Here is a 14,337-nt window from a genome sequence, read left to right as displayed (position 1 = left end):
ATTAATTCGTTTTATTGGGCATGGATGTTTCTAAAGTGTAACATTTTGCCAAGATGGAGTCACCTAGTATGCAAGCTCCATTTGATTATGACTGCTTGGACCTTAAATATAATCTTGATTAGATTTCAATTTTATGAAAACAGTATTGAACCTAGTGGCAAACAGAACCAAAAGAGCTTTATGTATCATGTCAGAGGGAAGGAGGCAACAAATAATGAGTATGCGTTAAATGATTTTATACTATTCATTGAAACACAATTTCCTTCTTCCTACTACAGATAAGACACCATTGAGTAGCATCAAGTATATGAATTACAAGCCTGTATCTTAAGAATGGAAATGTTTTGTTCAGAAAAAGTTGGAGATAACTTGAAGTTTATTTGAACATCATTCAAAAAATATCTTAAAGACTGAAGAAACTAATAAAATATATAATGATCTCAGTTGTAATCATTAGAGAAAAGCAAAGAAGAAATCCAGGTAATCTAAATTTGATGTTGAGATGGGATAGGATATTTACATGTTAAGATGATGTATCTGATATTCCATCCATTCACAATATTTAATAAACTGAGTATTTTCTCAGCCCTGTGACTACGTCTGCATCATTAGTAGTCAGTCAGCCTAATGGAAACCACTTGATATCATCCTGATAGATGATGTTTAATTCAGAACAAGGGGCTCACAGGACTATTTGAAGGATGGGGAATGAGGGTTGGGATCTAGAGATTAGGAAAGCCACTGCTGATCAGAGTGGGTAATAATGAAGATGTTAGGCCAAAGCTCCAAGCAGGTTCTTTTCAGAGGCTTTCCTGGAACTGCTATAATACTTGAGAATCTTTAAAAACTGCCACCAACTGTCTCAGGCAAAGTGGATTATTCTCAAATTTTTGCTAGAAAGCCACTGTGAATTTCATCTTTCCAAGCATCAAGCTGCAAACACCTCTGAAAAGACTAACGACTTCCTCTTCATTTCCATCTTCCTACTCTCCAGCAAATTTTTCTTATTGGCAAACTGTGACCCAGAACCACACAGACAAGTGGATTCTGAAAAATGTAATTCCCAGCCTTACAAAAAAGTGGCAGTGGTGTCCTGGGCCCAAAAGTGAGAAAACAGACACCAGACATGCTAAAAGGTCTGCATCTGATTGCTCTTTCATCTTTCCATTTTTTTCTGTACCATGATCCATTTTGGTATATGAATCGAGAGAGATGATCACAAAACCAAATCCTTCTAAAGATATCACAAGAAAAGAGTATGTGGATGCTTAATAAAAGCAAAGTTAAATTACAATACATGAATAGTTGGGGAAGTGGGTAACAACAACAGGGAATACACATATAATTAAAGGATTTGCCTCAGAGATGTAAATAATTGCAAGTTACCTGGGGTTATAAAGTTTCCTTTTTCCTGCTATCTCATATTTTGCCTCAAACATTTCATTTGACTTTCAGAAAACATGTTATTTTAATTTGAACATGACCATCTTAAATCATATACATTTACAGAGGCTCATTTTTCTTTTCTTTTAAGTAGAAAGTTTGAGCATTCCTAAGCCATATCTAACGTGTAAGATAAAGTAAGACACGATCAGAATAAAAGTATTGCTACATTTGCTAAGGACCCTTTAAGTATTAACATCCAATGTCAGAATTAAAGAGTTTTTGATTTATCATTTTGTATTTACTAAAAGGCAGTTTTAATAGATTGCTTAGGAGACCATAATATGAACCAAAAATAAAACTCAAAGCCTCCCAACCAATGGAAAGAACTCTTCTCAAGTAATGGAATTCCAAAGTAAACCTGAAACATGGGTTTAGGACGTCGTGGGAATGGATGGTCAGACGTGCCTCGTTATACCCTCATGCCTTTGGAGTTCAGGCACAACCCGCCAGCGTTAACATCAAAACAGAGACCTTAAAAATAACAAAGCAGATTTTTTGTAGCAATAAGATACCAACATGACAGATAACAGGCCCTGAAATAAAGTATTTTACCCTAAAATGTATTTTTTGACATATTTTGAAATGTCCCTGCAAAGCTATCTCTTTTGGGGAAAATCTACATTCTATAGAGAATCCCACCCCTTTCTGGGTTTTTTCCCTGATCCAGGAGAGAATAAACTAAGAGTTTGACACCTTTTTAAGCCTGATAAGAAACATTTGCAATCTCATCTCTCTGAAGCCTCCTACCTGGAAGCCTCATCTGCATAAATAAGAACCACTTGGTCTTCACAACCCCTTATTTTAACCCACACACCCCCTTCTGTTGATTCCGGGTCTTTAGATAAACTCTTTCAACCAATTGCCAATCAGAAAATTCTTGAATCCACCTATTATGTCTCCCTAAAATATATAAAACCCAGCTGTAGCCTGACCTCCTTGGGCACATGTTCTCAGCATCTCCTGGGGCCATGTCACAGGCCATGATGACTCATATTTTGCTCTGAATAAATCTCTTCAAATATTTTACACAGTTTGATTCTTTTCATCAACAATAACATACTTCGCTATGTTTTATATTACCAGAAATTCAGAAATACAAATGCAAAATAAATGTTAACACTTAGTGTATACTTAAATTCTTCAGCTTTTGTGAAAATAAGAGTATTGTACTAATATTCTTCAGCTTTTGTGAAAATAGGAGTATTGTAGATAAAAGTGAATGCTTTTTAAATTTAGTAATTGGAATTAAAATACTATGAAAATAGATACTTTTTTTTAATCAGTTTGACAACTTTGCTCAGGATACAATTGTATGAGTAGAACACAAATTCAGTTTCTTCCTAGTATACTCTCACAACACAACAATCAACACAGAAGGCTTCTGTGACCTCTGGTCAGCAAGAAGTTTGTGGGGGAGTTCTCCCCAATAATTAACCAATTCTGCAGCAGACACTAGCTGGATGTCCTCTTAATTCAATGCAATTCTGACACTATCTACCTGTAGTAGCATCAGATGCCACAGGTTGAGGGCTCCGTCCCCAATTCCTCAGACTTCCCACCTTCAGATGCCAGTCACATGCCCGAGGTTGTTTTACCTGTGCTTCTAACTGCCAGCTATAAATAGGCGTTCCCACAATCTCCTCCTCTCAGGTTTGATTAGTTTGCTAGAATGGCTCACAGAACACAGTGAAACACATTTACTGCTTTATTATAAAGGATGTTACAAAAGACACAGGTGAAGAGATGTGTTGGGCAAAGCATGTGGGAAGGGGTGCAGAGCTTCCACGCCCTCTCTGGGCTCCTCCAGGAACCTCTGTGTATTCAGCTATCTGAAAGCTCATCTGAACTTTGTTCTTGGGCTTTTATGGTGACTTCATTACATAGGCATGAGTGATTGAATCATTGTCCATTGGTGATTGACTTAACCTTCAGCCTCTCTCCCCTCCCTGGAGGGCTGGGCTGAAATGCCTAAAGGTGTCTTGGTCTTTCCTATGACCGACCGTCCTCGGGGCTATCCAGGAGTCCCCAGCCATCGGTCAACTCATTAGCATACAAAAAGACACTTACCACTTTGGAGATTATAAGGATTTTAGGAGCTATATATCAGGAATGGGATGAAGACCAAATATATATTTCACAATGTCACAACCACATAGCAATTTTATCAATAGCAATTTTATCAATAGTCTTATTAAATTGATTTTCAAGATAAACTTTTTATGGTTTAAAAGTTATAATCGCTTAAAGACTTATTCTGAGATACCTAAACTAATGCAGTCATGCACTGCATAATGAATGACGTTTCAGCTAATCACAGAATATATATATATGTATGTATGATGGTGGTCCCCTGAGACTATATTACAATATTTTTCTGTACCTTTTCTATGTTTAGATCTACAAATACTTACCATTGTGCTACAATTACCTACAGTATTCAAATACAGTAACATGTTGTAAAGATTTGTAGCCTAGGAGCAGTAGGCTATACCATACAGCATATGTGTAGTAGGCTATACTACCTAAGTTTGTGTAAGTACATTCTACAGTGTTAGTACAAATACAGAATTGCCTTATCATGCATTTCTCAGAACATATACCCTTCATTAAGTGATGCATGAATGTACACTAAATTTTTCATAAACATTGTTTAGATCTACATCAAGAATCTCAATAAAATTAAAATATTAATCAATACACTATCCATTTATAATAGATTTAATGGACTTGCATATGTTAATAATGAAGAAATGCTGTGGTTTACAAATTTTTAAAATCACCCTTATGAAAGCTAATGACTCATGGAAATGAAAGTAATGTTTAGAATATAATGCGAGTTTAGAAAAGCAAGTAATATGATAAATTTATGGCAAAAGATTTAATTTTTGGCTTATATCTTGATGATATTTTGCAACAACTAATTTCAACGTATTTTATTCACAGTCTATTTGGAAAATACTTTGAAAATAGTGAGTGTTTAAAAATTAAGCAGAAGTAATTGAAAATACATAACTTTCAATATTTATCTTATAATTTTATTTATTTATTTATTAGGAATAAGGTCTTGCTATGTTGCCCAGGCTAGAGTATAGTGTTTATTCTTGCTGAATTCTTATAAAGAATTCAGACTATAGACTTTGCTTAGTTAATATGTTTGACTGTTTTGTGCTTATTCTTGCTAACATTGAAATGAAATACATGATAAAATTTAAAATTTCAGTTTAAAACTATTTGGGGATATTTGGAACCCATAATGACAATATAGACATATTGTATGTATTTTTTCAATTTTATAAAAAATCCACCACAATTATGTAATTTTTGATGGACTTACATGCTGGGGTTTAAACCAAGCATATTTATATTCATCAAATTAATATAGTATTTTGCCTTTATGCCACTTAATAATTTTTTTGTGACTTATAATATGTATGCCAGTTACTTCTAAAATGAGCTGCAGTGGCCTAAATATTAAACAACATGTTAAATAGGGGGAGAAATACAATACAGAAAACCTGAAAGAAGATATACTGTACTGCATATCTAAAATGATATTAACTATAAATAAGAAGTAAATAATAAACAACATTATAAGAGTCTGTTTTTTTAAAAAAGAGGAGAATGGCTATTTGTTCACAGAAAGCAAAGTAGGGAATCTAAGTGGAGCTTGTTAATCAATGTTTATATAGTGGATATTGGGTAGCACTGCCGCTGATGCTTCCTCAATCATCGTTTGCAAAAGATACTGAAAATATCAACTCAATTCCTGTTTGTAGAAAAAAAAGTCTGGCAAAATTCCTAAAGATTGCATAAGTCAGGTGGTGGCAGTTTTCTGTATCTATAATCCCAGCTACTTGGGAGGCTGAGGCAAGAGGATCACTTGAGTCTGTGAATACTGTGAATCGCTACTGCATTCTAGCCTGGGCAACGTAGACCCCATCTCTTAAAAAACATTGCTTAAGTCTTAATACATTTTCCTTCTCTGATGAAGTAGATATTTGTAAACAGCAGTAAAGCAAGTGTGCTAAAATCACTAATATTTAATGTTGAATAAGAAGACTTATTCCCAGGTGACTTATATTTTTCACCTAACTCAGCCCTTAATTTCAGAAAACAGGCTGCACAAACTGATCTGTTGACAATTCTTGTCAAGTTTATTTCCTCCAGTTTTCAATTTGCCTCACAAGGACTTTATCACATAACGCTTAAACTCTTTGATGATGTTGAAAACTATGGGCAGCATCCTTGACACTCTGTTTCCTTTGAACGGTCATTCTTGTAATGGCCGGGACAAGTTTGCAGCAGACAGATACGTTGGATTGCTACCTATCCCTGGCAATGAAGAGTAGGAAACTACCCTCAGTTTTCCTAATTTTCTATCTTTTTCCTAACAGCCCCACTTTAATGAAAACTGCCTTCCCTTTTCCAGGTGGGAGCCATCGAGTTAAGGTTTTTTTCTTTTATTCAACTCAATAAACATGGTGGTTGATTAAAACGATACAGCATTCAAGACAAGAAGTGAGGCTGGGTTTCATGGGAGCCAGGAAGCAATCAAAAGACTCATTCTTTTCTCTTCTGGAGCTGCATGGATTGTCTCTTGTTGGCTTCCCTGTAAATCTTTAATTCTCTTTGCCCATTGCTGTTCTTTATTGATTTTCCTCAGGATTCAATGTGGCCACCAGATCAATGTGATGATCTTTCTGTTCCAATTACTGCCACCCATTGACTAGAAAACATGTAATTTAGTTCAAAAGTCTTGAATGAGAAAAATCTCAGAGAAATTGGTAGCACTGGATGGGCGTGAACCAGTGACCATCCCTAGGTAATCAGCCCAGATCAGGGCCAGCAGAGTCATGGAAGATGGAATTGGTTGTTTGCTAAGTTGTGGGGAAGTTCATCGTATTAGTTCATTTTCACACTGCTGATAAAGACATACCTGTGACTGGGCAATTTACAAAAGAAAGAGGTTTAATGGACTCAGTTCCACGTGTCAAAGATTTTCAATTTTTGCTTTATTTTATTTATCGAAGGCAGGTAAACTAAAACTACTGTGGACAAATATTTCTGTCAAAAGACTGCTAGGTATGATAACCTCTTCACTCAGCATCCACTTTATTTTTGTAATTATTCAATAGCACACCATAAAAATCAGAAGTGCTCTCCTGAGTGGAAGTAGACCAATTATGTGATTATCAATTAAATAAATTAAGTGGGGATAATTAGAAGAAAGAAAACCAAAATGTATTGAGCACGATAGTAGGGATTTTAATTAATATTAATCTTTCAGACACTCAAGTTTTTGAGAGAAAAGATTTCTCTCTATTTTACAAATGACAACACCAAAGCCTAGAGAACTCCAATTGTTTTTTAAATACCCTGCTGCTTACACTTTGCCGTGATTGTATTTGAATGCATATCTGACACCAAGTCCTATTAACTACATAATATCATCTATTTTTAGGAAAAGCCAAGAATGTTTAATGACTCAAGATCACTTGATAATTTATTAAAGATATTTCCACTTTTCCATCCACATTATGGATTGATAAAAATATGACTGTTAAAATGAGGTATTTAATTTATTAATTTATTGGACAAAAATATTTTGAAAAAAACACACTTCAAGAAGAATTTGTGAATTACCAGTTCGTTTTGTTCTAGCTGTGGATATACATTTGTCTGTGGAGAGGTGTCTGCTAAGAGCACCATGTAGAAATAGAACTGGCGGCAGGAGAGCAGCAGGACACATTGCTCTGAGGCTTCAGAGTCGGGTGCACCTGCACTTTAATTCAATCCCAAATCTTGGCTCTACCTCACCACAGTTGTGGACTTGCACAGAGAGCTTTACCACCTTCTATACATGAATTCCCTCATTTCTAAAATAGGGATAAAAATATTTATGTCATAAGAATACTGTGTAATTTTAAATTTAAAATGAGATTATTATTGATATGCTGTGGCTCTGCGTGTGTCCCTACCCAAATCTCATCTCAAACTATTATCCCCATGTGTCGAGGGAGGGACTTGGTAGGAGGTGCTTAGATCGTGAAGGTGGTTTCCCCCATGATGTTCTCGTGATAGTGAGTGAGTTCTCACGAGATCTAATGGTTTAAAAGTGTGGTACTTTCCCCCGCCCCCCGCCCCCGCCTGCCCTCTCCTGCTGCCTTGTGAAGATTGTGCTTGCTTTTCCTCCGCCTTTCGTCATGATTGTAAGTTTCCTGAGGCCTCCCAGCCATATGGAACTGTGAGTCAGTTAAACCTCTTTTCTTTATAAATTAGCATCTCAGGTAGTTCTTTAGAGTGGTATGAAAATGGACTAATACAATTGTAAATAATTTTTCACAATGGCTGTTATCTAAATCCCTAACACATGCGTTTTATTATTTTTTGTTGTTGCTAAAAATGAATCAGTCATACCAGCTGAAGAAATGACAGGAAAACTCCTCTGTTTGGATTTTAGAGTTTTCCAATGATTACTATATATTGGTAATTTTGTTCACTGATTAACTTTAAAAAGCACTAATTAAACAAGATGTGAGATTAAAAACAAAATAAAATATGCAAACATAAACTTTAAATCAACTCTGGCATGTAAGTAGTAAGAACCAGACTAAGACGGCTAAAGACAGCTGGCATATAATGACTGAAATTGAGAGTTGAATGTGTGCCAACCCGTGTTCTAAGTAGTTTACCAGGGTTAAGTTGATTACCCTCCGTATTCACCTGTGTAGTTCTTTAGACTCTAGCAATCAGCCTCCAAAAAAACCCCTTTTGACCTTAGTGGGCTCTAGGCACTTTTGTCTTCACAGATCCCTCTTTCCATTTAAAAATATCAAAAAGTATATTTTATAACTGGGCTGATTTAAAGATGAATATGTTAATATCATATATTAAAATAGTTTATTTGACCTAAAAGTTTTTTAATACTGATTTTAAAAGACAGGAAACATTTTTGTGGGTCTTTAAAAATACCGTGGGCCATAGTTGATGTACCTCCCTCACTGACCAAAATGGGGCCCTTCCTGGCAAGAGCATTGTAGTCTTAAGCATACCAGTTCAGAGACTACAGTACTCTATCAACGGCCACCGCAGATGCTTTGAGAGAATAAAAGAAAGGGAGGACAAAGCAGGTAGCATTCCGATTTATTTTTTTATTGTAAGGACAGACTTATACATCATTGTTGAAAGAATTTTAACCTGTTTTAAACTTCTGTAAAATTGTTTCTACTGCCAGGTGAAATTAGCTTATTTTGCCTGCAGATGGTGCTAGATCCTCAGTTCCTAAGTAACTCATTTTGATAAGAGAACATATTAAATATTTAAGGCAAACATGACATTTTTCAAAAATAAAATTCTTCGTAATTAACATGACATCAGTTTTTCCTGTGAGCCTAGAGTCTTAGTTATACATGATAATCTCCAATAATTATAGCCACTTGTCTGAGAGCAGTTAAAAATTCTCATTGTGCTTGTAAAAGATACCACTTTCCTTAGAAGATTTGGTGACTTTCTGAATTTGTCTGAGATTAAAATTTTTCTAAGTAGTATTAGGTTGGGCAGAAAACATTTTTTACTTCCTGTATACACTGAACATGGAAAAGTCAAACTGTGAAGATAGCCAGCACTTTCAAATATTTTAAGATTATACCTTTTCCACTGTCACTGAGAAATAATAAGTCAATATGTAGCACTCCCTGACAGAAAATAAAGTCTTTTTAAGGAATGTTTTCTTAAATATGCTTCTTCTTGACACCATAATTTTGTCTGAAGTAAGTGGGTTTCTCCCAACTATGTATCTGTACATGACTGTATCTAGTCTTTGATTTGAGACACTATGAGCTTGAGAACAATAATAAAACTTAACCGACATACACATCATAGTGAGAATTATCCAAATTTATTTTCTAATTTCATAGATAGATGATATACAGGTGATGATAGATTAGATATACAGGTGATGATAGATCAGACATATAGGTATAGATGCAATGTATATAAAGTAGATTCTATTATCAAACTTTAATCTTCCTCACCAACAAACTGGTTATAATCCTTGTTAACATGGTCAAGTGATATTGTTAGGGTTTAGTTTGGTTTCTTCTTCTAAGATCTCAAGATAATCATCTGTACTTTCTTTACTGTTTTGTTTTAATGCTACCCGAGCTAAGAGGTTCCTTTCTTAGTTGAGGGCTCTGATTACTAAATGAAGGGAAATTATTAGGGCTTGCTTATTTCATGGCTCAAAGTTGTATCTTTAGGCACCAAGACCTGTCAATTATTTTTTGTGGACAACTTTGATGCTTCCTCCTATTAACATAGGAATGTTAATGGAGATGGTGACTGCGTGATACTTCATCCCCCTAATCTGTCTGCCTATTACATCAGCATTCTCTGATGATGCATTCTCACTGCTGGTTGATATTTTCTGAGGACTGTAGGAGGGTGAGGATATTATTTTTCAACCCTCTTCTTGTGAAAATAGTCAATTATTTCTTGGGTTTTGACCTGAGATCTATCTCCCCATATCAAGGAGTCAAGCCATTTCCAGTTTAATGCCGTAAAATACCCCGGCTGCAGCATTACAGATGGAATAAATTAAACATTACAGACAAATATATTCTGACCACTCATTTCTAATAGTGGCCTACACAGAAGACTTGAAGGAGACCAGCTGGTTCAATCCAAGAAAATATTGCAAGGCAGCAATAGAGTTTGGTGTAACATGTGGGTATTTTCACAAAGTTACATAAATTATAGGCAAATATTTTGAAAAATATACTTTTGTTTTATTTTTATTTCCATAAAAAAAATAACTAGAGGAAACGGAATTTTGTATTACCAGAACAAAACCTAATTTGTTCACTTTGAGGGTCGTCCCTGGGCTGTCTGCCTTGCTCTGTGTGTAGAGCAAGGGTGGGATTTTTCTAGATTCAAGAGGGGCAATGGACTAGAGAGGACAGAAGGTAGTTTCCAGTTAATGATCAAGTCCTGATGCATAATATGCTCAAAAAAAGCTTCCAATCTTAGATTTGCACTAGAAAAGAAGAGGGTGCCAAGGAATTTGTTTTTTTCTTCTCAGATGAGAGAACAGAGATCTCAGAGTAATGCCTGTCAGCACTGCTTGGGTGACTTACCTTCCAACCACTGTCAGACAATTAAGAGGAAATTTATATATCTCATTGTTTTGAGCACTATTATTGTCTTCCAAGTGGGTAACTATTGAGTTTCCACCAAAATGCCAAAATTCATTTCTAACCTTTGTGGGCAAGCAGATTACAGGCTCTGCCAGTACCTATTAGTAAGCAGCAGTAAGACAACTTGCTGGAAAAAGAACGTTAGATTTCCCCACCATCAGGGAATTCTAAAATGATGAGCATGGTTGAAAAATAAATGAGTAAACAGTTTTTAGCTTCTAATAGAACTCATGCTGAAAATACACATGTAAGATTTTAACTAATTAGGCCTCAAGCTCTTTTTAAAAGCCACATTGCAATTAATTAAAATGACTGCTACTCATTTTTTAAAAAAACAGGGTAAATTTTTTATTATACCTACCAAACTGTCAGAGAAAGTAAACATGCTTAAACTCCCATATTACAGTTTTTGTGCTGAAATAGATAAACTACACGATCAACTTTCTTTTTTCTCAAATTTATTTTTTCATTGACATAAAAGTATAGGTATTTGCCATGTACAACACGATTTGTAGTATACATACATTGTGAAATGGTTAAATCTAGCTGGTGAATGCGTTACTTCATATAGTTGTATTTATGGTGAGAACACATAACGTCCACCTTCTTAGCGTTTTTCTTATTTTTAAGCTACTTATTTGAGTTGAAGTTGTCCTGAATACTTCAGCTAATATTTAACAATAATTTATTTATTTAATTAGATTAACAAATACAAATTAAAATCAAGATGTGTAACCTTTCATTGAGGACCAAACTTAGAGTTATTTCCCCTTTAAGAGCAGTGCTATAAAAGGAGTCCAATCAGTGGAAATTTAGAAATAGCCATTTAAGAGAGACAATGCTTAATTAGAGCAAAATTCTATCACCAAAAACACTTATTGTAGCATGGTTTTTAATACTAAAATGTAAAAATAAATAAAATTATAGAATGATTGTGATAAATTATAACAATTATAAAATAATTAAATATTAAGTGACTATTAATAGGAAAATAGTTACATCATTATATTTCAAGTCATGAGATTTCTATATAGCCAATAAAGCAATCGTTAATGTAGAATTATATCTCATATTGTATGAAAATGACTTTGTTAGAGGAAAAGATGAGAGAAATATTTCAGACAATAAATGTAGTATACTCCAATTTAAAAATGCATATGTTTGCATATGATGGGGCTCAGAAAAGAGTATCTTAAAATGAAGGCCTCCACAGCAGCCTCAGAGCAGTTTTTTTCTGACCTTTTCCTGTTCCCCTGTCTCAGTCCTGTTCTCCCTGGAGGATAGCCATAAAAACTAGAATCCCTCTTCCCCAAGGCAGGTCACAGAAACCAGAGCCCCCTTTCTCCAAAGCCAGTCATAAAACCTCATAATATTACTCTAATTTTCCCTTGCCTTTCTGTGTAAAAACTGGCCATAAAGAAATTATCTGACACACCTTGTTTGACTGTAGATCATGAGACCCCCATTCGAGAGAGGGCTCTTCCTTACACCAAGGAAGGAATGAATGCTCAGAAGAATCTAGACAGCCAGTTTCCCCACTCAGCCCATTTTCATTACATCTTGCCCTTTTTGTCCAATCATGTTTCTACATGGCTATCCAAAACCTAAACATAAACATGGACAATTTCTTCTATATCCTTGAGTCTTCTGAAAGCTCCCATGTATATATGTCAAATAAATTTGTATGCCTTTTCTTCTATAAATCTGCCTTTTGGGAGTTGATTTTTCAGAGAATCTTCCAAGAGCCTTTGGCCCCTACATATATATGTAAATACACATAAGTTTTTAATATTATAGAAAATGTCTAAAAAGACTGGTACCAAACACTTAAGATTGGTTACCTCAGGGGAGTAGGATTGGGAGGTAAGGGGTGATTGAAGTAGATTTTATGTATTACTTTATATGTATTTGTACTGCTTAAAATTTTTACAGTTATCTTACATGAGTTTCATAATGTATCTTTTGCAGAATCTTCAATTAGCCTTAAACAATGCAGCTTTTTGGAAATACCCATTTAGAGACATTAAGAATAACATGAGTTGAAAATTAAAGAATCATTGCATTCTTTTTCTTAATTCAAAAGGGGCAATAAAATTAATTTAAAAAGTTAATATTATTTATATAAAATTTTAGTTGTAGTACTTGTAGTTATACTCTTTTCAGAGTAAACGATTTTGACATTTCATTATTGCAGATGTATTAAAGTTGGAAATTATGTATTTAAATTAAGGGAAATGGTCTACAGTCCCACCAGTGTTATTGTAAGATTAAAATTAATTACACAGAATTTTTGTATCAGGCCAAACTGGACAGGTAATCAGTCATAAGCTAATGTTATTAGCTTGATTCATGTTATCAAACTATATTTCTGATAACACCAGTCAAGGGGGTGGTGGGAGAGAGACATACTACATATTAAAATTATAAAACCAAGTTCTTTTGTTTGCATTAGTTTAAATATTTACAGGTCACATTTATGGCAGAGAGTTTAGAATTGAATAATTTAAGCAAAAAGCTCACATTTGCCTAAATTTGTGGAAGCAAATATACCATAAAATAATGTTTCCTACTTAGAAGTTTGTAGAGTGCCTTTTATGTAAAAATTCTGAAACTTTTAAAGGACTGAGTTTATGAGAGTTCAAATTGAATTAATGAACATTTTATTTTAAAGATAGAATTAAAATGCACTGTTCAGTTCATATAGGTAATTTGAGGTGCACAGGGAATGATGCAACTTTCCAAACAACTCAAATCAGATGAAATGCAATGGTTAATTTTCAGTAAAAACTGGAATTATCGAGAGGTCAGTCTCATATAGGTAGAGGTTTGTTTTATTTTAGAAGATGATGACTACCTTTTTTTTTTTTTGAAAATAGTGACATTTTATATATACAAAAGAAAAGAGTACTACATCTGTAAACTGATAAAGCATAACAAAATGGACACCCACAATTCAATCATCCAACTCAGAAATATGCCAAAGTCAATACAATTGTACTGATGATTTCTTTGCTTCTATTAAAATCCTGCTGTATTTTGTGTTAATCACCTGAGCTAGGCAACCTCTAAGATGGTCCTAAATAACCCCTCCTTTCCAGTATTGACACCCTTATGTAATCTCTTTCCCTACATAGTGAACTACACTTGTTAGAAGTGACTCACTACTAACAAATACAATGAAAAAAAGTAGTAAATGCTACTACTGATATTAGGTTATAAAATAACTATAGCTTTCATCTCTCTCTTTCTTCCTCTCTCTCTCCTTCTCACTTTCACTCCCTTTTTCTCTTGCTTGCTCTAAGGAAAACCAGTTGCCATGATGTGAGTTTGAAGTTGTCCTATAAAAGGCCGACAAGGCAAGGGACTGAGGGAGCCCTCTAGCCAACAGGCAGGAGAAATGAGGCCCTCAGTCAAAACAGCCCTGAGAGAATAAAATCAGGTCAAGAACCACATGAGTAACTTTGCAGTGGATCATACCCAGGGCTTGTCTTAGATAAGACCACAGCCAACACCCTCACTGCAACCTCATGAGAGATCTTGAGCCAGAGGCACTCAGTTAAACCAACCCTGAATTCCTGACCCAGAGGAATTGTGAGATAATAAATGTGTGTTGTTCTAAGCTACTACATTCTGCAGTAATTTGTTCATCAGTACATAGCCAATACATTATCCTTGCCTTTTATAAAGTTTTGTTAAA

General features: G+C 34.8%; 1 protein-coding gene across 8 annotated transcripts in view; it reads left to right on the top strand.

Moving 5' to 3' along the window:
* VWDE (von Willebrand factor D and EGF domains) overlaps nt 1-585 on the top strand; it is a 161,316-nt gene extending 160,731 nt beyond the window's left edge. For all 8 annotated transcript variants that reach the window (XM_021935984.2, XM_021935983.2, XM_021935982.2 and 5 more), the window contains one exon: nt 279-585. In XM_021935984.2, the coding sequence (XP_021791676.1) occupies nt 279-293 (15 nt within the window). In that variant the 3' untranslated portion in view covers nt 294-585. The remainder of the gene's footprint in view (nt 1-278) is intronic.
* Nucleotides 586-14,337: the final 13,752 nt, after the last annotated feature.

The sequence above is a fragment of the Papio anubis genome, chromosome 4, assembly GCF_008728515.1.
Source record: "Papio anubis isolate 15944 chromosome 4, Panubis1.0, whole genome shotgun sequence".
Classification (NCBI taxonomy): domain Eukaryota; kingdom Metazoa; phylum Chordata; class Mammalia; order Primates; family Cercopithecidae; genus Papio; species Papio anubis.
Note: the sequence above shows the minus strand (reverse complement) of the source record. Positions and strands in the feature narration are given on the sequence as shown.